This window comes from Balaenoptera physalus, assembly GCF_965194825.1.
Source record: "Balaenoptera physalus genome assembly, chromosome: 13".
Classification (NCBI taxonomy): Eukaryota; Metazoa; Chordata; class Mammalia; order Artiodactyla; family Balaenopteridae; genus Balaenoptera; species Balaenoptera physalus.
The window spans coordinates 60,850,224-60,874,050 of NC_138892.1; the positions used below are offsets into that span (position 1 = coordinate 60,850,224).

General features: G+C 56.5%; 1 protein-coding gene across 16 annotated transcripts; it reads left to right on the plus strand.

Annotated features, from left to right (window-relative positions):
* Window positions 1-3,553: 3,553 nt before the first annotated feature.
* Window positions 3,554-23,818, plus strand: ZNF385A (zinc finger protein 385A). 16 transcript variants are annotated; one of them, XM_082419201.1, is made up of 10 exons: window positions 3,642-3,700; window positions 5,267-5,565; window positions 10,131-10,267; window positions 14,365-14,604; window positions 17,682-17,792; window positions 19,176-19,338; window positions 21,246-21,494; window positions 21,862-22,031; window positions 22,216-22,335; window positions 22,480-23,818. In XM_082419201.1, the coding sequence occupies exons 3-10, from the start codon at window positions 10,181-10,183 to the stop codon at window positions 22,708-22,710; spliced, it is 1,371 nt and encodes a 456-aa protein (XP_082275327.1). In that variant the 5' UTR covers window positions 3,642-3,700; window positions 5,267-5,565; window positions 10,131-10,180; the 3' UTR covers window positions 22,711-23,818. The 16 variants fall into 16 exon arrangements, with proteins under 16 accessions (XP_082275326.1, XP_082275327.1, XP_082275331.1 ...); XM_082419194.1 differs by lacking the exon at window positions 5,267-5,565 and adding an exon at window positions 5,890-5,982 and having other exon boundaries at window positions 3,652-3,700; XM_082419191.1 differs by lacking the exon at window positions 5,267-5,565 and adding an exon at window positions 5,890-5,982 and having other exon boundaries at window positions 3,658-3,700; window positions 22,240-22,335.
* The last annotated feature ends 9 nt before the right edge of the window (window positions 23,819-23,827 follow it).

Here is a 23,827-nt window from a genome sequence, read left to right on the forward strand (position 1 = left end):
GCTGGAATCTGTCCTATCCCCACTCTTTCCAGAACTTTCCTGGAACCAGACCGCTTGGTGGGTAGGAAATGTTCGTGTTTCTTGCAACTTCTTTCCACTGGGAGCCAAGAGTATGACCCCCAGCAACTGTGGAACTAGTTTTGGGGTTCCCTTTTCTTAAGTGAAAGAGATGATGGAAGGGGTGAAAGAAGGGCTTGACTCCTGTGCTTATCACCCAGCCCCGCCAGATCTGGTCCCAACACCTCCAGGAGAGAAGGGAGCGGAATCCCTTCTCTTTGGGTTTGAGGGTTAGGGAAGAATACAAAGGGGGAGGTCCAAGTTGAAGGTGGGGGAGGATGGTCCAGAAGACTCACCTGGGCTTTCCTAAATCAGAATAATGAAATGGGCTGCGAGAAAAGGCCACAGAACTAAATCAGAAGAAAGCCAGTTGGGTTTTTGTTTTGTTTTCATTGCCCATTGTATTCTGGTGCGTAGAGGGAGTGTTAAAACAGTTTACATATAGTATCTCATTTAATTTGATAGAAATTAAATGTGTGAAGTAGGTACAATTAACCCCATTTACACAAGGGGAAATTGAGGTCCCGAGAAGTTATGTAACTTGCCCAAGGTCACAGACTCAAATTCAGCCTTTCCTGACTGTGAAAGCCCTCATTCTTAACCAACATGGCTTTGAGGTCTTTGAAGAGAAATCAGAGTGAGGGAACCCCTCAGGATCCTCTGTCTCCTCTAGGACTGTCCTAATATCCAGGAAGAGGACGGAGAGGAGTGCTGAAATGCTAGCGGGATTGTTAGAGGCAAAGATGTTCATGTCCTGCTAAACCAGAGTTCAGCCACCAGAGGGCAGCAGAGCCACAAATTCATGGGAATTTGGGGAGGGGAGGAAATGAGGTCCTCCTCACCTTTCTTCCCCCATCAACAGGGCTATTCTTATTAACTTAGGCTCCTGCCTATCAGTACCCGCGTGGTCTCAAAATTATCTCTCCTAGGAGGCCAAGCCTGCTCCAATCTGTGACTTCTTGATAATTCCGTAACTTGGGAACTTCTTCCCAGAACCCATAAATGAAGAGGGACTGACAGGCAGGGTGAGACCTGATGAGGCAAAGAGCCACGCAGTATTTCCAAGGATGACAGCTGTGGCATAACAAGGCACTGGGAATTCTCCAGGAAGGAAATCCCATACTTGCCCTCTCGGGGGATGGGTGGGAATGGCATCAGCCAAACTCCAGGAGCCAAATCTGAGATTTCTTATACTATTATGAGGAGGAAATGAGGAGGGGAAGTGGGCTGTGAGTACTGGGCTAGTATCATGGGCATGTCTGTATAGTGCCTGTACCTTTGAGTCTCAGAGAGTGACAAGGTCTCTCCCGAGGATGCACAAAACAAGATAAGAATTCCTTGGGCTCAACAATGCTGCAGATGTAACCCAGCACCAGCCTCTCTGTCCCTGAACTGTAATTCTCAGGCTCTGGTCTGTTTCCCCTTCCCAATCTCCCAGCCCCTCCAGAGCATGTCTGCCTCCCATCTTGAGACTTGAGTGATGCAAAGGGACAAGAGTGGAAGGGGAAGGCCTGAGTCCTAGCCTCGTCTGTGTCAGTGGAGATGGAAGGGAGGCCCTGGGAAGGGAACAGAGCAGCTGGGGGCACAGAAGGGGGAGGGGGCTCAAGAGAGGCAGCTGGCAGGCGGGAAGCTGATCTGGGGGTCTCAAGTTTCTTGACATCAATTAGAGCAGCCGGCCTGGGCTCATTAGTAGCCCAGGGTGCAGGGCTCATCAATAATGAATTCATCCCACACATTGTCCCCCTCCAGCTGCCTGCAAGGTCACCCCGCCCTCCAACCAGCTGCCTCCCCTTGGTGAGCTAAGGAACCCCTCTTCTAAGACCTCCCTAACTCAGGGTCCCTGGGGGTAGAGTGGGAGGAGGGACAAGGCTGAGGGCAAAGGGGTCTCTATCACTGATCAGCCACACCTGATGCTGACTCTGGTTTGTTCCCTGAGTCCACCCAGGAGAAAGAATGGGAAGAGGCAAGGGGGGTAGATAACAAGGTCTGGGAGAAGCAGGCTTTGTGATACTAGGCTCGAACAGCATGGTGGTAGGTCGGATCTGGAGCAAGAGAACCTCCTCTGATGGGCTCGGAGACCCTACCTTCTCCCCCAAGGCCAGATTCAGGCAGCAAGGCCACAGTCCCCTGAGATCTCTGGGTCTCTGGATCAGAACAAGACCAAGGCATTAGCACCCCCAGAATTCACTTGCCCTTGAGCTGGAGCATCTTGGCAGGTGCAGAAACAGATCTTTTTTTCAAACCAGATCAGTGGGGTGAGGACAAGAGACTGCTGAGACCCAGAAACAGGAACTTGAACTTCCTGTACTTTAATTAGCCATATGGTCCTAAATTCCCTGCAGAACCCAGGAATGCCGGTCTTCAGTCCCCTTCCTCTTTCCTAGACTGTTCCAAGACTCCAGTCCCCCCACCCTTCTACCCACCTCTTCCTCCCTGCCTCCACTGTCCCTAAATCCCAGGTGTTCTAGTTCCTACTCACACCTCCTTTCCCTCTGGCTGGGTTTGGCCTGAAGCTGGCTGCTTGGCATTCTGGGAAATCCTCCTGCTGCCCTCCCTCTTCGGGCAGGTACAGACAGGTCCAGGCTGCAGCAGCTGCATCTTCCCCAGACACCTCGTAGACTCCCAGACTCCAGCCTCGTGCTGCGGTCCCAGTTGCCTGCCTTAGAATACATCCTGTTGGTCCTTAGAATACATCCGGTGTCCTGTACTCCGCCTCTCCCCTGACGTTCTCCCCAGCCCATACATTCTGTCCTATCCTCCATCCTCCCCTCCACCTCATCAAAGACACCCTACCAGGCCTCTTCAGTCCAAGTTCACCTTAATGGGGAATGCCCTGGATAGATGCTCCCATCCCCACACCAATCCAGGTCATCTTTACAAGGTTGAGCCTCAGTTCTTGATCTTCTGTCATCTCTGGTTGCCCTAATGATCTCAGTTGCAAGCTTCTATTTCCACCTCTTTGGGTCCACTGATTGCAATCACTTCCCTCAGACCTTCCCTAAGGACCTAGGCATTCAGACCCCAGCCAGAGATCAACCTGGGGTCCATCTTCAACCCCACATTTCACCTCTGAGACCCAGCCCCCAGGCATCCTGCTCCAGAGCCAGGGAAACAAACTAGTACCCAAACATTCTCTGCCCCACCCTCCGCTCCGGCCCAGCCCATCACTCTGGAGAGGACTCAGGTGTCCCATCCAGCCAGGTCCCATCCCTCCCCAGAGTACTTAGGCATTCCCCACCCCATATAAGCCTGTGACCAGACTTCCCGCCCTCAGACTCAGCCCTTCCCGGGATCCCAGGCATCTTAGTTTCCAGCTTCCTGTGTCAACACACACCGTCCTCTAGATGCCTTGTTCCCCCAGCCCTGGCTGCAGTGACACCGTAAATCCAGGAGACCCAGGCAGCAAGTAGAAGAGAAAGCGGGAGGGAACAAGGAGCCGTCAGGACGCCCTCTCCTGGAGCCCTGTGTGCCCGGGTCCCCCCTCCTCCCGTCTTCACCTGCTGCGGGCTCCGCCCCCGCTCCGCCTCGGCCGGCCTCTGCTCCTCCCCCGACTCCACCCCCCGTACCCCCAGCCCGGCCAGAACGGCCCCCGGGACAGAGCGACGCGGAACCGCGGGCGCCTGGGTCCCCAGCATGATCCTCGGTGAGTGGGCTCTGCGGCTCCGCGGCTCCAGGCTCCTGGGTCCCTCTCAGTAGGTCACCCCCCCACCTCCCGCACCGCGGTGACTGCGGCCGCCGTCAGCCACCGGTTCCCCCTCCCCCTTCATCTGGCTCCACATCTGGGGCCCCCTCTTTCCCTCTTCCCCAAACTGCCGCTTCTTCTCCCGGTAATCCAGGGAGTGGTAAAGGGGGAGACAGAGCCGAGTGAGACCCCCGCCCCATAATGAGAACATTGCGTATTCATGAGGCTCATGAATATTATATGACAGTCTACGAGAGGCTGGGGGAGGGGCTGGTCCTGGCCTGGTAGAGTTGAGCGAAAGGTTCTGACCCGTCCCCCCCTCCCCCCCCCTCCCCGGGGCCTTCCCCCACCCTTAGCTCAAACACTCCGACATCCTTCTGGGCCCAGGATAAGAGGGAAAGGAGGAAGTGAGGGGCGGGCGGGGGGAGAAGATGGTGGGTGTAGCTTCGAGGTGTGTGGTGGGAGGTGGGAACCTGAGGGCTGAAGATAAGGGGTCTGGGGAGAAAAAGGGGTGGGAAACTGTCCATCCCAGGGCCCCTGCGGCACGGATCCTGTCTCCGCAGCCATCCTGCCCCAACACGCCGGGACCTGCCCCTCTCTCTCCCTGCTCTGGCTGCCTGGGCCCTTCCTTCCCGGCTGCCTTCTTCTTCCTTCCTCCCCCACCCCACCCCCACCGCTGCCTTGGGCCGGGGGCACCAGCAGAGGAAGGGGCCCCGGGGAGCACAAGGATGGCGGAGGGAGGCTCCCGCGGGGCTCTGACATCCCTTCAGCCACAGCCACCCCAGCCTCATGACCTACATGGGAAGGAGCCCCGGGAGGGGGAGGAAAGGACTCCTCATCAGTCGGGCTCCAAGCCCCTGCCTCCACAATAGTCCACAGGCCTGCTCTGTCCTCTGACCTCTGACCTCTGCCCTCTGTCCTGGCTAGGCCGGTTCCTGGGCCCTGTTTGTGGTGGGAGACCCCCCACCAGGCCCAGACACCTGTGGTCTCCCTGCCCCCCACGGGGGACACCTGGCTGCATGCTGGCACCCCAGGGCTCGCCTGGCTCCCACCTCAGCCCTCTGCTGGGGCCCCCTTGGCTCTTTTGCTTTTCTTCTTTCGTTTGACCCCTATTGACTCCCACTAGGTGGCTCTCTCCCCTTCTGCCCTCCTTCCTCCATCTCTTTCTCCCCCCGCCCCCCCGTAGCTCCTCACTCTCACCACTCTACATCTGCCCCCCTCCACCTGGCACCCCATCAAATCCATTAAATGAATGAGCCAACAGAGGCACGAATGACTGGTTGCCTGCCTCCTTCCCAAGAGTGTCTCTAGCAGGAAAGAGACTCCAGGCCCATCTATGAAGACTGTCCCGACCCTAGCGTGACCCCCACCAGCACACTTGGACTCAGGTCCCCAGAGCACAGGCTCCATATTCCTCCAACCTGTGCAATCCCTGCACCCTGGCCCCAGCCTGGGCACGGGCCCCAGAGGCAACATCACGCTTGTCCAGGACAGGCCAGTTTGAGCCATGCTTCTCCTGGTCAGTAGGCCTTGGAGAGGACCTCGGGAACCTGCTCGAACCAACCCAAGATCCCACCACAGGAGGAATGCCAGGGGCCACCAACTGGACGCCCACCACACCTCCCTGAGGACACTGCAATTAACTCCCTCCTTGTGCCCAGCCCACAGAGGGGTGGGAAGCCTGGCGGGCCACATACCTTAACCCTCTTTGACGAAGGAAGGCAAGAGGGAGGCAGCTGCCGGCCAGGCCTGAGGCCCATTCTAAGGTTTTCAGGTTCTGAACGCTGAGGTCCACTGAATCTGTGTGCAGGTGCTCTGCCCGGCAGGTGAGGCCCAGCCTGCCTGCTCAAGAGCCAGACTGTGGGCCCAGGTTTAAGGTGGTGGTTCTGGGCTCAGGTTCACCGTTCTGAGCTTTGCTTACCCTCCTCTCCAACTGGGCCCTTGGTGTGGTGTGTGGGGCGGGGGCATTGAGGGAGGCTTTCCCCATCAGGCTGGGGAAAATTCCCCAGGGGTCTTCCCTCTGCCTTTCCTGGCCACCTCCCTGCTTTAGGCCCTGCCCCCGCCCACATCTCCCCCGGGGTTATTAGGCATGATGTTTTGAGTAGTTGTTCATAATCATCCCCTTGTTGCTTTCATCTTTGACTTCAAAGCCTTTCCAGCACTCAGCCTGCCTCCTGCCAAGAAGGGGGAAATTGAAGCAGAAGGGGACAAATACCTCAAATACCTGAGACTTGGTCAAGAAGGCAAGATCTAGGGGTTCCAGGCTCTCCCATTAATCCACCAGTTTTAGGCATTTCTGGGGTTAGAAGAGGCCAAAAGGCCTGAAGTGAAAAGGGGATGGATTAGAGATGAGATTCCAGTCCAGACGCCAATCTCATTTCTCCTTGGGCCCCAGAGCCTAATTCCCATTTTAACCCAGTGCTGACCCTATGTTTTTCACCACCTTGGGCCCTAACGCTACTTGCAACCCTATCCCCAATACCTCTCTGTGATCTGAATCTCATCGCGGCCCAATCTCCAGACCAACACTAACCTGCAGCCTTACCCTAACATCCTTCCTGGCTCCTGTTCCTACCCAGACGCTGCCACTCCCAGAGCCAGCTCACAGCAGACACTCCCATTCTTTGCCACAGGGGCTTCAGGCCCTAGGCCCGACCTGAGATAGCCGAGGCACTGGGACTCCCACCTGGCCAGAATTTCTGGGGAAGAGAGGAAGGAAGAGACCAGCTCTGAGTGGGATGGAATGAGTAAGGAGTCAGACCTGGCTTGGTTGTGGCCTGGTGCTGGGGGGATACCTGAGCAGTATCAAAGGGCCTAGGTCCAGGTAGGGTGCAGAAACGGACAGATGGCCATCCATCCAAGAGACTGAGACTTCACCCCCCCTAAAGTGGTTGGGAAGTGTCTTTAATAAAGCATTTGGCAGCTCCCCATGAAGCTGGGTGGGGCTCTATCTGCTCGAGCTAATGAGCTTCCCTCTGGAGTGGCCTGTCCCAGCCAGGCCTCAGCTCCTCCCTGCCATGCTTGACATGGTGTGCAGACCCACACGCATGCGCGCGCGCACACACACACTCCAGTTTGCTCTCCACCTCCTCCTCCAAACCCACCTGAAGCCCTCACCTAACCAGCCATAAGAAGCCCTGGATTTCCTACTTCATTTCCTCCTTCACAGCCCTTATTATATTCCTGCCTTTTCCCCCCTCCAACCCTAGGAAAGTGTGGTGCTTGAAAGCCCTGTCTGGAGCCCGCCAGACAGGTTCAGCTCCCTCACTAGCTGTGTGACTTTGGTCAATTAACTCGCCCTCTCTGAGCTGATGGTCATCTATAAGATGAGGATTTGTTTATTTACCAAACATTTATTGAGCTTTCTTTGTGGCAGGCCAGCACTTTACATGGATTTGTTCAATCCTTTCAACAACTCCACAACGCAGGTACCGTTGCTCTCGTTTGACAAAGGAGAAATGAGACAGAGAGGGTTCGGAAACGAGCTAGTCACCCAGCTAGTGAGCAGTAGAGCCATCCGCGGGGGGGGGGGGGCGTATATGTAAAGTGCCTGGCATACAGTGGGCCCTTATTATTCTCAGGATGGCGGAGAGGGGACTGAGGCGTGGGCTACCTGACACCAAGGGCCCAGCTTCTCCCCACTTGGTCCGTAAGTTGCCATCTGCCCCCTCCCACCTCAGATCTCAGTGGAGTGGACCCAGGAATCTGGGAAAGAGACACATGAATCTCCAATTGCCCACTTTGGTTCCTTGCCTCACTCCATCCTTCCTTCCTTCCTTCCTCCCACTTCCCCTTCCCTCCCCTGACCTCAGGGCTCCTGTCAGTGGAAAAGATGAGTTGCTGGCTAGAGGGAACTGGCTGGCTGCTACCTGTTTTCCTCCAACTCCAGGAAGGACATGAACTTGTTCTCCCCTTCCTCTCCTTGGACAAGATGGAAGCCTTTCTCAGATCTCTGCTGAATTCAGAGTTAAATTGGAGCCCTTTGGGGTTGTGTAGCAGAGAAAGAGGGTGACAGATCTTGATGGAAATCCCAGCTCTGATATTTACAGGCTGTGTAACATCAGCCAAGTCTTTTTAAGTTCTCTGAGCCTCAGTTTCTTCAAGTGTCAGATGGTTAAAAACTAGTATCAGCTGCCCCATGGAACAGTTACCTCAGAGATTAAATGTGCTACTACTCAGAGTGCTTTACCTGAAAACATTCTTTTTTTTCTGTTGCCTTTTGTGGAACTCATCTCTCTCCTCTGAGGTGGTTGTTTGAGGGGTGGGGGCCTGGAGAGTTCAGAGCCAGGAAAGGGTCAAGGAGCTGAGCTGCCTCCCTCTCTGGGGCCGGAGCAAGTGCCAGCCCCGGACCAGCTGCCTGGGGTGGGTGCTGGTTGCCGGGGACTCTGGGAGCGCTCAGGTTTCTCTCACCATTCCTGATCCCGCCTGGGACTCGTTAAGGCTGCCCTGGCCTTGTGTGCCAGGCAGGAGGAGGTGGGCACAGAGGGGAGAAGCCATGGGGGGACAGAGGGGAAGGGGAGATGGTCACCCTGCCCCATCAGTCTGTCGGTCCCTCTCTCTCCTCTCTCCCTCTCTCGTTCTCTCTGTTCTCTGTCCTCTGGTCTTTCTGCCCTTGTCTCTAGCTCTGTGTCCAGCTTCTCAGCAGTGTCTCTGTTTCTCTCTCATTTCACTCTCTTCATCTCTCCATTGTCCCCTGTCCTCTTCTCTCTCAGTGTCTATGTCCCTTTTCTCAGTCGCCTATTCCTGCTTCTGTCAGTCTTTCCCATTCTATCTCACTCACTTTTGTCTGTCTGTCTGTCTCTCTCCTCTCCCCCCTACCCCATCTCAACCCCGAGGTGGCAGAGGAGGGAACGGACATGACATACAGACCCCTAGCTGTCCAAGGGCCAAAGCCAAGCATCCTGCCCTTCTCCTTCAACCCTTAGATGTCTGCAGCCCAAGCTCCCAGCAGCCTTGACCCCTCTCTGCCTCAGGCACCCTGGCCACCCAGTCGTAGCAGTGGGTGGAAAAGACAGACCCCTCCAGACCTTCCTGGACCAGCTCCCTGCCCCCAGCTGTGCCTGAGCCCTCCCTGCCCCCACCCTCTCGCATCCGATTCCCCTAATCCCTGCTCCCCCGCCCTCCCCTCTGCCCCACTTTTCCAGGACTCTGATTGGCTGATTCTACTGACTGGACTGGGGGGGAGGCTGGCAAGGGAGGGGGCAGGGGGCAGAACCAAGGGAAGGGGACGCTGTCAGGCCCAGGCCCCTGGGGGGCCAGGGCCAGGCCACTGCCTGGGGGCAGCAGGCACCAGACACTGAAGGTATGAAAAGGGGCCCTCTCTGGAGGGAGTAGGAAAGGATCCCAGGGGGACCCTCTGCCCCAGTAAGGTCATGGGAGGACGGGGCTAAGCTTGCAGCCTCCTGGGTTTGCCTTTGTTCCTGGGAACCCCTGTTGCTGTCAGGGAGTTGCTAGAGCCATGAAGGGCAGCCAGAGTTCCCTGACTGGTTGACAGAGAAGTCGCAGAAGGGAGCTGGGCCAGCAGAAGCCCGGGGGTCCTGAGGGCCTCCGGGCCAGCCCTGTGGAGCCTGGCAGGGCTCCTCCCATGGCTCTGGGGTAGGAGGAGAAGGTTTCAGGGACGGCAGTGGAGTGGCTAGCCTGCAGTTTCATTTCCCCTTGGGGTCAGACCCAGGCGTTCCCCTCCCAGCGGCTGGTCGCAGTTCCTCCCGCAGAGCCTGAGCTGAACATTCCCGCAGCTGACAGAGGGACCTGGGGAGGACGGGAAGGTTGGGAGAAGGGGCTCTGAGAATGGCCACAGGCAGTCCACCTCCCAGATCGAATGCCACTTTCCTACCCCGAGACATCGACAGTTAATTAAGAATTACGAGTGGGACAAAATCATAACTCTCTGGGGAGCCTGAAAGATCCAGCAGCCCTCCTCCAAATACAGGCCTCAATGTTCCTCTCTAAGCAATGGGATGAATCACTCACCTGACCGTTCTCCCTGGGGTAAGACTTAGCCTTTGGGATTCCCTGGGGGAAAGCAAAACCAGAAGAAGGGAGTAGCCAGGGGCGTGGGACTCCGAGTCCTTGTGGTCCAGCAGGCGGCCTGCAGAGAAGGCCTGTGATCTTCCTGGGTCTGTAAAAATGCCTAAAGGTCTTGGGGGAGGGAGACTGGAGAAGGGGGAAGTGAAAATCACCCAGAAGGGAAGAACAACAGGTCTGTGCCCTCCCCCAGGCCCACAGGGCACCGTGCTCCATTGCTCCGGAGCCAGCCTGCAGGGGAAGTGTGTGTGATGGGGGTCACACTTCTGAGTGTGGGCCCCCAGCTGCAGAGCGGGACTGCCAGGCTTGGGTTGGGCTCCCAAGCTTCAGTCTTCCTGCCCCACATAATGTTTTCTCTGGTCTTTAGGCAGCTTGAGCCGGGCAGGGCCCCTCCCTCTGCTACGGCAGCCCCCCATCATGCAGCCCCCACTGGACCTCAAGCAGATCCTGCCCTTCCCACTGGAGCCGGCACCCACCCTTGGCCTCTTCAGCAACTACAGCACTGTGAGTAGCAGCCTGCCTGCCTTCCCCACCCTTCTGCCACCCCGGCTCCTTCTCTCCCTGCCCTCTTCTCCTCTTGTATCTAATTCCTCATGTCTTCTTAGGGCCCCATCTCCTTTACTTCTAGTCAGTTACAAGTGTCGTTGGCTCTCTGGTATACTATTGACAACAATAACAGTAATAACTAATATTCACTGAAATCCGGCTCTGGGCCAGACACTGTGCGAGGTGTTTTATGTGAATCATCTCATTCAGTCCACCATCGAGAGAAGTCACAAGACCTAGACGGGTGGTAGTGAGTACAGGGAGGTGGAAAGAGAGACTCTTCAAGGGCATAAGCAGCCTGTTTGTAAGCTCCAGCTCTCTGGAGCCCACCGTTGGGTGGGTAGGGTAGGATCAGTGGGGTAGGGCTTGGAGGGCTGGCAAAGTTGTCTAGATTTGATCACTATGAAATAGGGAGCCATTATCCATTCTTGAGCAGGAGAGTGAGTTGGAAGGAGCAGCGTTTGAGGCAGGTGAGTGGGGCAGCTGGATGGAAGGGAGCAGAGACTGGAGGATGGTGGCCAGTTAGGAGGCTGTTCCAGCAATAAGGGCCTGCAGGGGAACCTGGAGAGCCAGACCGGGCCCATCGCATCGGCAGAGTGAGTGAAGGAAGGGGGGTGGGTGAGGTGTTTCCAAGGAAATATTGACAGGCCACGGTGACCAACCAGGGTTTGGGGGTGGGGGAGAGAAGATGAGTCAGGGGTGACTCCAGGGTTCAGGCCTCTGCGACTGGGAGAAAGAAATCACCTTGCCAGGGGCAGGGGGTTAGAGGAGGAGGCTGGCCTGGGGTGAGGCTGCTGAACTCACTTTAGGACATGGCGAGTTGGTGGACCAGTGGGACGTTGAGCCAAAAATGTCCAACAGACAGTTGGAATTTGGGTCCTGGAGAGTGGGCTGGAGCTAAAGGTTTGGGGGAAGTCAGCTTTATTCAATTCAAGTAACCCACCATCAAACCATATTCAGTTACAAACACGTACTGAGCATCAGCTATGCACCAGGCACTGCAGTAGATGTGTTTTTGTGTGTGTGTGTGTGTGTGGGTTTTGTTTGTTTGTTTGCCTGCACCGTGTGACTTGTGGGATCTTAGTTCCCCAACCAAGAAATTGAACCTAGGCCCTCAGCAGTGAAAATGTGGAGTCCTAATCACTGGACTGCCAGGGAATTCCCTGCAGTAGATGTTTCTATACTTGATCTCATTTAATCCTCACCACAACCCAACAAAGTAGACATTATTATTCCAGTTTGACATACTGGAAGACAAAAACTAAGGCCCAGAAGGGTTTAGGAATTTATCTAAGTTGATGCAGTACGTGCCTAAGGTATGACTTGATGCAGTACGTGCCTAAGGTATGATTTGAACCCAGAGCATCTGACTCCAAATACAGTTCTCTTTATACCTGCTGCTTCCTCCAAACTCCTCCCAGAGAATCCAAACCAGCATTTGCATTGCGCTTTGAGGTTTACAAAGCATTTTTCATATCTCAGGTTTTATAGCAACTCTATGGGGTAGCTGTCGTTTTATCCTCGTTTTACAGATGAGAAAATTGAGTAATGACTATCAGGAAGGCGCTGTCCTAGATAAAACGGAGACATGAGGGTAAATATGACATGCTCCCATGCTAAAGGCGCTATATTCAGGAAAGAAGTATAGATGTGTATGCAGTGATCTACAATGCAAAACAGAGGAAGGGTTATAAATATTGTGACAGAGACACTAACAAAAATTCAATTGAACAAAAAAATTTTTGAGCACCTACTATGTGCTAGGCACTGGTATCAGGGACACAGGACTCAGTCTGTGCTTGGAGAGCTCACGGTGTAGTAGGAAAGACAGCAAGTTAGCATATACCCTATAGTGTGAGAAGAGCTGTGCTGGAGGCATGTAGCTTGTAGGGGAGCCCAAGGGGGCGTCAGGAAAGACTTATTGGATGTGGTGAGGGACCAACCAGAGCTGAGCAGGAAAAAAAAAAAAGAAACAGCAGAGGAAAAAGGGATTGAAGCTGGAGCAGGTGACGTTATGAGTTGGGCTTTGAAGAACTATTAGTAGGATTTTAAAAGGGATTTCAGAGAACACTCCAGACTGAAACAAGGGCTAAAAAAGAGCACTTGAGAAACTGCAATTGACTGGGCGTGACTGGAGCAGAAGGTGCTGGGAATAGTTTCCCCCCAGTCTACATACCTGATTTACACTTAACCTTGGGTCTCCTATCTTTGTCCCCATTTTATAGATGAGGAAACACTGACCCAGAGAGGTTAAGTGACTTTCCCGAGATCACAAAGCTACTTAGTTCATTCACGTGGATAATCCCAAGTTTCTGACTCCCCAGGTTCATGGCTCCACGGCCTCTAGTGGGGACAAGCTATTTAAAGCCATGAGAGTGGATAAGCTTGGAAAGAGTGTGGCCAGGTGTTGAGTGATACCAGCTTTGGCATCAGACTGGCAGGATTTGAATTGATGTTCCAAAAGTACTGGCTGTGTGACTTTAGGCAAATTACTTAACCACTCTGAACCTCAATTTTATCAGCTGTAAAAGAAGACAGTAATAGTACCAACTCACAAGGTTGTTGTGAGAATCGTATTACATAATCATAAAGCCTAGCACCTAGCACAAAGTAAGTTTTCAAACAGTGTAAGCTGCTATGATTATTACGTTATTTCATTGTTTTTATTTAATAGAGGATCAGAGAGAGAAAGGTAGTTACCAAGGCCCAAGCCTTGGGAAATAAGCAGAATTAGGCAGTGGGAACAGGAGGAGGCCCCTGCAAAGGAAATGAAGGAGCCACAGGAGGGGGTGGGGACAGAACCAGGTTCCTAAAGAGTTGGAGAAGCCAAGGGAGAGAGTGTGGCAGGCTGCATCAATAGTGCCAAATTCTGCAGGGGAATGAGGACTGCAGAAAAGCTGCAGACATGCCTTGGCAGTACTGTGCAGCAGTTAAGTACAGGGCTTTGGAGTCAGGATGCCCGGGTTTAAATTCAAATCCCAGTTCAGCCACTTACTAGCTTATGACCTTGGGCAAATTATTTAGCCTCTCTAAACCTCAGTTCCCTCATCTATAAAATGAAGATAATAATAGTACTTACTATTATAATAGTGGTTGTAAAGATTGAATTAGATAATCCATGCAAAGAGCTCAGTCCAGACGCTGGCACATTCCAAGGGCTCAGTCAACATTAGGTGGTGGTGATGGTATTATTATTCACGGAAGAGTCTCTCCATCCCTGCACTAATACTTCCAGATCTCTCCTACTCGGGTAGTTCCTACCCCTTAGACCCCTCCCTGCATTATGCGTCCCTCTGCCCTTGGACATCCCTCGCTGTCTCCCAAAGACAGCCTCTCTCTACATCCAGGCCCCTGCTTCGCTCATCTCTCGGCCCTAGGTGGAACGGAGGGGATGAGATCCAGAGATGAGAGAGCCGGAATCCTAGGACCTATCCAGAGAAGATAAGGAAGTGTTTGGGGCAGTGGGCTGTTCTGCCCTCCTGTCCCTTGTCCCCCAGTGCTGCCCCCACTCTACCGCCAGAGGGCAGCAAGTGCATGAAGCATAAGCCCTTCGGGAACCTGGTTCTCCAGCAGGTGGCGGGCAAGAGGAGGAGGTGGGAAGAGGTTAGGGATGATGTCCCCAGTTTGAGGTCGCTTCTGCCCTGGGCGACCCCAGCTCCACCGTTCAGAGGAGTCACCAAGAGAGCAGTGCCTGACACCTGGGTACCTGGGCTCGGTCTTGGCATCCTTAGTAGGGGAAGTGACATGTATAAGGGTCACAGGGGTCGTGTGCAGAGGGAGCAGGGGAAGGGGTCGTCTGCGGACTCGAAAGAGAAGCTGTCAGCAGAAGAGCGAGGGTAGAAAGGGTGAAAGAAAGGAGAAAGGTCCAAGCTGGAGAAACAGGGTCGGCCATTGGTAGGGATACTGGACCCAGCAAGGGTCCCCAGTGGAGGAAGCCCAGTGGAGCATCTGGTCAATGCCCCGTCGCCAGGCCGAGCGGCCCTTCGCCAGGACCAGGTCTTTCTGGAACGAGTGTCTGGACATGGACACCCCGTCCTCTCTTCTTTTCGCCCTAGCGCCCCTTCATGCCTCCCGAGCTCCCTATCTCCGCCCCCGTCCTCGGCCCCGCCTCTGGGGCGGGCTCCGGGCCGGGCCGGCGCCGCCTCCCCTTCTCCGGGCCGGCCCGGCCGCACAGCCCCGAGCCACCCGGGCAACGAGCGCCGCGTCCCCGGCCTGCCCGGCCCGGCCAGGCTCGGCCTCCCCGCCCGGGTCCGCCACCCCGGGCCATGGAGCCGCGTCCCCCGGGGTCCCGCAGGGTAAGCCACCCGGCCCCTCCTCTCTCCCTGGCTCCCGCCGCTGCCGCAGCGCCCCCCCACCCCATCCCCGCCCGCCCCTGCCCGGCTCCCTATCTCTCCCTTCGCCTGGTCCTCGGGTTATCCAGCCCATCCCCCACGACCGGCGCGGCCCCAACCAATCTCCGGATCCCATCTGGCGCCCCCCAGACTGCTGCCACCATACTGGATACCCCGGCCTCTGTTTCTCAGATCCTTGAAGTCCCCCAAATTTTCAGACTTCCCATCAGGTCCTACACCTACCCTCAAATTGCCACGCCGCCGGTCAGATCCCTTATGCAGCCCTGACCCCATCTCAGCCTTAGTCCCCTTCCTAGCGTCCCTCCCCCACCAGCTTCCACCTGCTCTTTAGACACCCTCTAGCTCCCTCTCTTTCCTGTTTCAATCCTTCCTGTCCCTCAGGTCTTCCCATCCCTGAGATTCCATCCCCCTTCCCTTTTTGCCTTTATTTGGGGTGGGGGGGGTGGTCAAACAGGGGCAGCGGTGCCATCAGATAAAGGGCAATGGAAGGAAATATAATCATAGCCCCTCCTGGTGTTCCTGATCTGGTTTCCCCCTTCCCTCCCCCTTGCCCTTCCTGATTCATTTTGCCCCAGCTTAGGGGAGCGATTCCCTTTCATGTCTGCTATTGGAGGGCAGGTGGGAGGCGGCTGTTTTGTGGACCTTTCCAGACAGTGTCTAGGCCAAAATCCTAGGGAAGGGGCTCTGGGAGATGCTGGCCTTCACCCCTCCCCAGAGAGCCCTCATCTAGGTCACCAGGGCCTCTTGACCTTGGCCTGGAGCAGCACTTCAGTGGCTCATATTCCACCTGCACAGGGATTGGGCCCAGGAACCCTCACCTTCAGCCTGGTGTCTCCTCCGTTCCTGGAGGAGAGGGTGGGAAGGACCCACCAGACTGGGTTGCTGCCCTCCTCTCTGCCCACCCCCCACCCCTAGTTGGTGTTTATGGACTTAAACCCGAGGAGAGGGCTGTGCAAAGGAAAAGGCTCTCACCCTGGAGGAAGGACCCAAGCGGGACAGGGACCATTTGCAGGGGATGGATGCTGGGACAGTCAGCTCACAGGTCATCCTCAGGGCACTGGGTCCTCAGCCACTCTGGGGAGCAGGCTGGGGTCCTGGGGTGGGGCACAGACAGAGCCAGGGACCTCTGCTTTCCCCTCTCCATCCCACTCCTCTCTCGCTACCATTTTCATCGACTTAGGTTTCCTGGCCCAGATTGGGTTTCTGTTTAGGCTGAATTCCATTCCCTACCCAGCATGTGAGGACGTCCAGGGGCTATGGAGAACCCTGGGGCAGAGTTGGGGGTCCCTGGTTAGGGAGGACTGTCGCCCGGAGGCTGGGAGCTGAGTGCAACATCTGTCTCCCCTTTCTGATTAAAGCCTGTCTCCAACTTGGTCTGTCTTCCTGCTAGACACATCATACATTCACACCGATAAACACACAGCTGAAGATTGCACAACCTGACCATTCATGGCTTCGGCAGAGCCCCCGGCACAGAACTGTTGATACAGAAATGATGTACACACAGCACGTGACACGCCTTCACACTCCACCCCTGCACAGATTGATCATAGACTGCCTAGACACACACAGACACACCCAGTCTTCCCCTGTTTGGCTTTTCCCTGAAAAGGACCTGGGCTTCCAGGAGGAGAAGAGTAAGCCACTGAAAGGGGCTGCTTCCAGCCAACGGCAGGGCAGGAAATTGACACTGGTCTGTCAGACTGGTTATCTGAACCTGGCTCCTGCCTCTGCCGCTGCCAAATGGGATGGCGCATTTCACAGGGATGCTAAAGCCCCTTTCCTGACATTAACCCCAAGCAGCCAGTGAGACAACTTTGGGGAGCAGAGGGAAGACAGGATGTGTGGGCTTTCCAGACCGCCTTCTTCCCCCGCTCCATGTTCCTGTCTCTCACCAGTGTCTCATGGGGAATCATGAAGACCTGGGCACAGGGAGGGCCTCAGCTGAGGAGCTAAGGACCCCCGAGTCTCCAGCAACTTTTTTTTCACTTGATCCTTCCACCTAGAAGATAAGGTTTCAGCTCTAATCTGGTTCCATGCTTATGAGAGATCCCAGCCATCACCCAGTTCTGCTCAGCCTCAGCTGCATTCCAGGCTCGCCTCTCCCTGGCCGCCTGGGGGCCAGAAGGGAGGAGGACAGGGCAGGGAGGCAGCTTTCATGCCTCTAGGCCCCTGGCTTTATCCCCATAGCAGAAAGCCTCAGAGAGAAACTCCCATCTTCTTCCCGCCTCATGTGAACTCTTGGCAGGAGACTGCAAAGACATCTGCTGACCCAGGGTGGGGGCAGAGGCCGTTCCTAATCCCTCCCAGCCCCATAGCCCTGCCCCAGAAGCCCTGTGACTAAGGGGAGGGAGTTCAGAAGATCCCCGGGCTGCCTCAGGCCAGCCCAGCTTCTTACGTTCTCTTACTTATTCCTGCTGGAGCCACCTACTCTCTCCTGAGTTCTTTTACTCCCTCTAGAAGCTACTGCTTTAAGAGGTCCAGGGAATGAGTGTGTTAGGGCAACCTGGGGCCCAGAGATGGGAAGCTGGGAACATCTATCTCCTGGGACCAGAAGCTTGGCTTGGTTGATGGTCGTGCCCCAGAGCAGAGGCCAAAAACGGCTTCAGCTGAGGGCCCTAGGATCTGGGATGCTTTGGGACTTCCTGAGTGGGCCTCTGGTGGATCAGCCCAGGAGAAAGGTCAAGGTGACAGAGCTTGATCTTCATGGTATAACGGATGGAGACGAGTCCAGGTTCAAGTCCCAGCTCTGCTATTAAGTCATGCTCTGACCTTGGGCAAACCACTTCTACTTTCTGTCAAATGGGAGCACTGGGCCAGGGGATCTCTCAGGTCCCTTCCAGTGCTATGAAGATTGGGCTAGGAGGGAATCAGGGAACTGAGGCTCAGAGCCCTCTGGCATGCTGGGGGGTTGGGAGGAGGCTCCGGGGACTTTGGTTCAACCCAGCTGCTGCCAGTGGGGTTGTGATGGACATGAGCTTGTGCTGGGGTTCCTGGCTCACCCCAGCCTGCCTCCACAGATGGACCCTGTGCAGAAGGCTGTACTCTCCCACACTTTTGGGGGACCCTTACTCAAGACCAAGCGGCCCATCATTTCCTGTAATGTCTGTCAGATCCGCTTCAATTCTCAGGTAAGAAACCCAGCTGCTCACCCATCCACTGGCTGGGGCAGGGACGACCAGGGGATCTTAGGGGAGGGCAGGGTCTGGGAGCTCTGGGTGAGGGTCAGGGATTAAGGAGATATGAGGGGATACTGCAGGAGAGGCAGGGCTGATGGAAAGCACTCGGGAGGGACAAGAGATGGCTGTATGTATCCCTCCCTTGGGGACTGAGGCATCCCTGGCTCAGAACTTCTTGGAACACAGGTGGCCATCTGTGTCTGGGTGGGAGTGTGGCCTCTGGCCCTCTGGTCTTGGGTACAGGGCTGAGTTACGTCATTGGCCCCCTGCAGAGCCTGTGCCCTCCTTGGCCTCTGCTAAACTCCTCCCCGGCTCATCCATTTCCCGCCAACCTCCTGGCTTCCTCCTCTCTCCACCGTCCTCCCTCCACATTACACACAAGGCCTGGCCCCCACTGCTCTCCCAAGGGAAAGTCTCTCCCATGGGAGAAGCCACCCCAAACTCAGAACCTTGGTGTCTGGCCTCCCAGATTTTCTCCCTCAGAGGTTCCCTTGGGACTTCTGTGTGGGTCTAGAGGGGGCTTTGTGGCATGCAGGTTCTGAGAACTTTTGGAGAAAAACAGCAGAGCCTCGTTCTGCTGAGTAGGGAAAAGAAAGCATGTTCTGTTTCTCTACCCAGTACACACACACACACACACACACACACACACACACACACACACACACACACACACACACGCCACACCATGCCGCCAGGCTCTGCACACCCCTGCCCCACCCTCTTTTTGCCCTCCCCTCCCCTCCCCCGCCAAGCGCCTCTGTTTTGACAGCTGTCTCTGCTGCTCTCTCTGTCTCCAGAGCTGGGCTTGGGGCCTGGGGCCAGGGTCCTCCAGGGTGTCTGCAGAGGCTTCAGGGAAAATGAGACCCAGAGGGGAGTAGTCAGGCTACAGCCCAGGCTTCAGAGCTCCTGGGACTCCCAGCTTGAGGATGGGAGTCCCAGGAGCAGCAAAGGCTGGATCCTGGGGCCAGGGGACACAGGCACAGAAGGCCCGGGGTCGAAGAGGATGCGGACTGGCTAGATTGCTCGGCCCCTCCCATTTTGGGTTCTCCTATAGGTGTGAGGTCCCCTTCCCTCACCCCTGGACAAGGTGGGAAGCCTGAGTCAGCAGGCAGGCCCTGGGTGTGGTGGTGCGGTAGAGCCTGGGCTAGGTGGGGACCCAGGTTCCCAGCGACTGAGTAACCAGGGCTCCTCGACACGGGGCTTTACCTCGCCCTGGTGTAGGGAGAGATTAAGTGCAGCCTGCTGAGGCCACCCCAGGACCTGAAGGAGCTCCATGGGGAGAATGTTCAGATGAAAGACGATCTCAGATTCCCTTTTCTTCCTCCATCCCTAAAGAGCCAGGCTGAGGCACACTACAAGGGTAATCGCCATGCCCGAAGAGTCAAAGGCATCGAGGCTGCCAAGACTCGAGGCAGGGAGCCCAGCGTCCGGGAAACAGGAGATCCAGCTCCCCCAGGCGGCACACCCCCAAATGGAGAGGGTGTAGCCCCCCGTCCAGGTATGTCTGACTCCCCCCCAGCATCCTTCAACTGATCTTGTCTCCTCCATTCTGTCCCCACTTCCCAGAACTCTCCTCTGCTTTCATCTCTCTCTTCCTCAGCTCCCACCCCAGCCCCACCCAAGAAGAGTCCTGCAGCCAAACCCAGTGACGCAAAATTTCCATCCTGTCACCCCCACTGCCGCCCCAGCTCCTCTCAGCAGAGTCCCCACTGTCTGTCCTCCCCACTGCCCAGTGACTCAGACAGGGGCCAGGGTGAGGCTACCTGGCAAACTTCCTCAAGAAAAACGGAACCACCAAATCCAGGGAGAGACCATTTCATCTTGGGGAGAGGGGCAGGGCAGAGAATCAGGATATCTGAGGGCCTGCCCACGGGAGCTCCCCCCAGGGAGGACTGAGCCCAGGAAACCCAGGCAACTCCCTGGGTGATCTTGGGTAGATCTTTCGACCTCTCTGGGCCAGAGTTTTTTGTCCCTCGGAAATGAGGGAGTGAGACTTGAAGATCTGTGAGGTCTTTTCCGGGTTTACAAAAAGCAGCTCTGAGATTCTTTCTCCCTCGTGGCTGGTGGCCATCCTCAACCTTACTCCCAGCCAAGAAACTGGAAAGAAGGAATATCAAGACAGGACGATCCGAGCCACCCCCATCCTGGGATTACCACATCAGATGTCAGTCATGGCAACTCCAGAGAGACCTGACATCCCCATGTCCTCCTTGTCCTTGCCTGTCCTTCCTGCCCTACCCTAAGGAGAATGAAAACCAAGGAGCTGCACCACCAGCTTGGGAAGCAGGCCCCACTCTCACCACACATACACACACAAACACACACACTGTCCCTCAGGGATGCACAAATAGGGTGAATGGGTGAGCTGAGTTCTAATTGTGTTCTGGCTGCTTCTTAGCCTGAACATCTTGGGTTAACTTGGTAATGTCTCTGTCAAAGGGGGATGATGATGGTGGCGGTGTAGCTAATGTTTCCTGTCTAGCACTGTTCTAGGTTCTTGATACATATTACCTCACTTAGTTCCTAGGGCAATCTCCCTAAGGAGGTAAGGATACCTGCCCTGCTTTTGAAAGCCAGGAGGTTCTGTCCAGATAGATATGTGAGTGTGCTGTCTGGATTGGGATGGAGATAAATGATGTCAGAAATGAGAAAGAGAGAAAAAAAGGAAAGATCACAGGACAGACCAGCAAATGGACACCTGCAGGGCTCAGGAGGTCCCCTCCCACCAGCTCCCCAGCCCCACCCCCGGCCTCCCCCTGACCCGGAAACTGGATCAGCTGCTGGAGCAAGAATGGGAGCGCTAGAGTTTCCCCTGTGCAGAGGCCAGAACCCAGCGCTGAAGCCTGGGGCCTGTGCATCTTTAATCAAGCCATGAATTATAGAGCAGCCCACATCCCTGTTTCTTCCCTCTCTGGTTCTGCTGTTTCTGTTTCCCTTTTGCCATGTCTGTGTCTCTCTCTCCCAACCTCTCCTCACCTTGCTTCTGCCCCTTCCTAGGGTTCTTTGGCATGCCTCCCTGGGGACTGGGCAGGCCTCTGAGAAGGGGCTGGCCGGGCGGGAAGCCCAGGCTGGCTGGCAGGCCTTGGAGGGGAGGTCCCTTGTTCCATGCCCCTCTCCCCCTCACCAGGCTGGCTGCCAGCTTCACCCTGGCTGAAGGAGAGGCTGGTGGGGCTGGACCCCTCAGCCATTCCCAGCTTATGGAGAATGAGCCAGGCACTGGAGTCTCACACCCAGCCTGCAGCAGCTGGACCACATCTGGCTCTGGTCCAGGGCATGAGAGCATGCATGTTGTCACAGGGTGGGGACTCCTGGGCCCTTGCCCTCCAGGAAACGGGGCTAGGTCTCCTCCACATAAAGAATCTTCTCCGAAAGCCATCTGGGATGATCCCTATGTTTCTCCCCCAGTGACAGTTTCCATGGAAAATGGACTGGGTCCAGCCCCAGGATCCCCAGAGAAACAGCCTGGCTCCCCATCCCCTCCCAGTGTTCCGGAGACTGGTCAGGGTGTAACCAAGGGTGAAGGGGGGACTCCAGCCCCAGCTTCCCTGCCTGGGGGTAGCAAGGAAGAGGAGGAGAAGGCCAAGCGGCTGCTCTACTGTGCTCTGTGCAAGGTGGCAGTGAACTCCCTGTCCCAGCTTGAGGCACATAACAAAGGTATGGGCTCCCCTCCCCCACGCCCACTCCCCTGTCCTCATCCCCTCCTGCTTCCTATATCCTAACTCTCCTGCTTCCAGCATCCCTGGACCCTCTAAGACTCACCAGCCTATCTCCCTCCCTAATCATCTCCCTCATTCCTCAGCCCCTTACCTCCTCAGTTCCCTCCCCGCCCCCGCCCTATTTCTGGTAACTGTGACTCTCCCCTGACCTACCTTGTGTCTGGAAGGGTCCCAAGGGCCTTGGAAAGCCCCCACGCTTGATGTACCCCCCCCCAATATAGTAACTGGAAATGTGGGTATTTGAGGTGTAGTAGGCCTGGAGAATTTTTTTCCACCTCTTACCTCCTGCCCTCTGCGGGCTCCAGGTACTAAGCACAAGACAATTCTGGAGGCCCGAAGTGGACTGGGCCCCATCAAAGCTTACCCTCGGCTGGGGCCTCCCACTCCCGGGGAACCAGAGGCCCCTGCCCAGGACCGAACCTTCCACTGTGAGATCTGCAATGTCAAGGTCAACTCGGAGGTCCAACTGAAACAGGTGGGTCCAAGGCCCTTTCCGAGAATTCTGGAGAGTGTACCTGCTGGGAGAGGAGGGAGGACAGGGAGCTTGGGTGAGACTCTTCTTCAGGGTCATCCTTTGGTGCCACAGAAGGGGCGGGGCCTGGTGCTGAGGTGCGGTCACCCTGCTCCCTGGCGGTTGCTCCTTTCCCCGTGGTTCACAGCCCCCCACCCACTGGTCCCTGCAGCACATTTCCAGCCGGCGGCACCGAGATGGCGTGGCCGGGAAGCCCAACCCCCTACTGAGCCGTCACAAGAAGCCCAGGGGCGCCGGGGAGCTGGCGGTGAGGCCTGGGCGATGGAGAATTCGTCCAAGGGGCGGGGACCGGAGCGGGGAGGAGAGGGGATGCAGGCCGGCCCTGGGAGAGGTGGAGTTTGCGGGGCCACAGAATGACTTTTCCCTCTCCCCGCCCCTCTCCCCCCTGCAGGGCACTCTGACTTTCTCCAAGGAGCTGCCCAAGTCCTTGGCCGGAGGCCTGCTCCCCAGCCCTCTCGCGGTGGCTGCGGTGATGGCAGCGGCAGCAGGCTCCCCGCTGTCTCTGCGCCCGGCTCCCGCCGCACCTCTTCTCCAGGGACCGCCGATCACCCACCCCCTGCTCCACCCGGCCCCCGGGCCCATCCGAACTGCGCACGGACCCATCCTCTTCTCCCCCTACTGACCTGAACCCTGAACCCCCTCCCATTCAACCCCCCCACCTCCAGCCGGGACCCAGGCCTCCGGGCTCCCAGTCCGTCCCTCCTCCCGGCACTCCCTGAATGATCTCTCTCCTTCCCCCCCACCCCGAGGTACGGGGTTCCAGGAAAGGGGAGGGGTAGCGGGGGAGGGGGGCTTCAGAAGGGGGGGAACACCCCAGATCTCAGGGAACCCCGCCCCCTGCCCTTCCCTCTCCCCTAGAAAAGGGGGGGCTGTCTCACCCCCGAGCCCCCTTGGAGACACCCCCCTCCCAAAAGCCATGTGCATCCAGCCCTTCCCCCCCAAACCTAGCACAAAACGGGGTTCACAAGCCATGATCGGGGTCCAGGGGGCAGAAATGGATTTTCTTGGCAATAAGCGGACTCTGGGACTCCGGCCCCCTACCCCCAAACTGAAGCGCTTCCGTGAACACCCCCGTCCTCCGCAGGGGGAGGGGAGCAGGCGGGATCCTGGGTCCCTCATAAGCACTTTGGTTTTTCCGCCTGCAACCTCACTGTGCCCGCCCCGCATCAGGCCCCAGCCCAGGTCTAGCCGGGTCCATGGGCAGCACTTGGTGGCATCTCTGGCACTTGGGTGGGACCAAGTAGATGCCCCTATAGACCCTTCCCTCACCTTCTTCCTTCCCAGTCCGGATTCCATTCTTTTCACCAGCACCCATCGCCCAAGGGGTACCAAGGGGGGCAAGGGGTGTCCAGTCCAAGCCCACCCCCGCCTCGCCTTCCGCAAAACTGTGAGCAAAAAGCAATAGAAGCCTCGCCCCCGCCCCGCCCCTTTCCGCAGGATTTGCAGAGTCTGTAGCCTACCCCATCCCAGCTCCTAGACCTCATGGCTGTCCCCTCCCACCAGACACCTCCACTGCACAACTCGGGCGGGGTCGTGACCTCCCTCCCCCCCTTGTGGTTTCCGTATCGTCAGTCCTTCCAGCACAGACCCGGGAGGGGGACAGGCCCCCACTGGCCTTCCCCTCCCCATCAACTCTTTCTGCTTGACGATGTAGCAACCCCGGCCCCCAACCCACGTCTTTCCCTTTTCCCCCTCCCTGACAATAAAATCTGGATTCGTTGCCCTCCGTCCCTGAGACT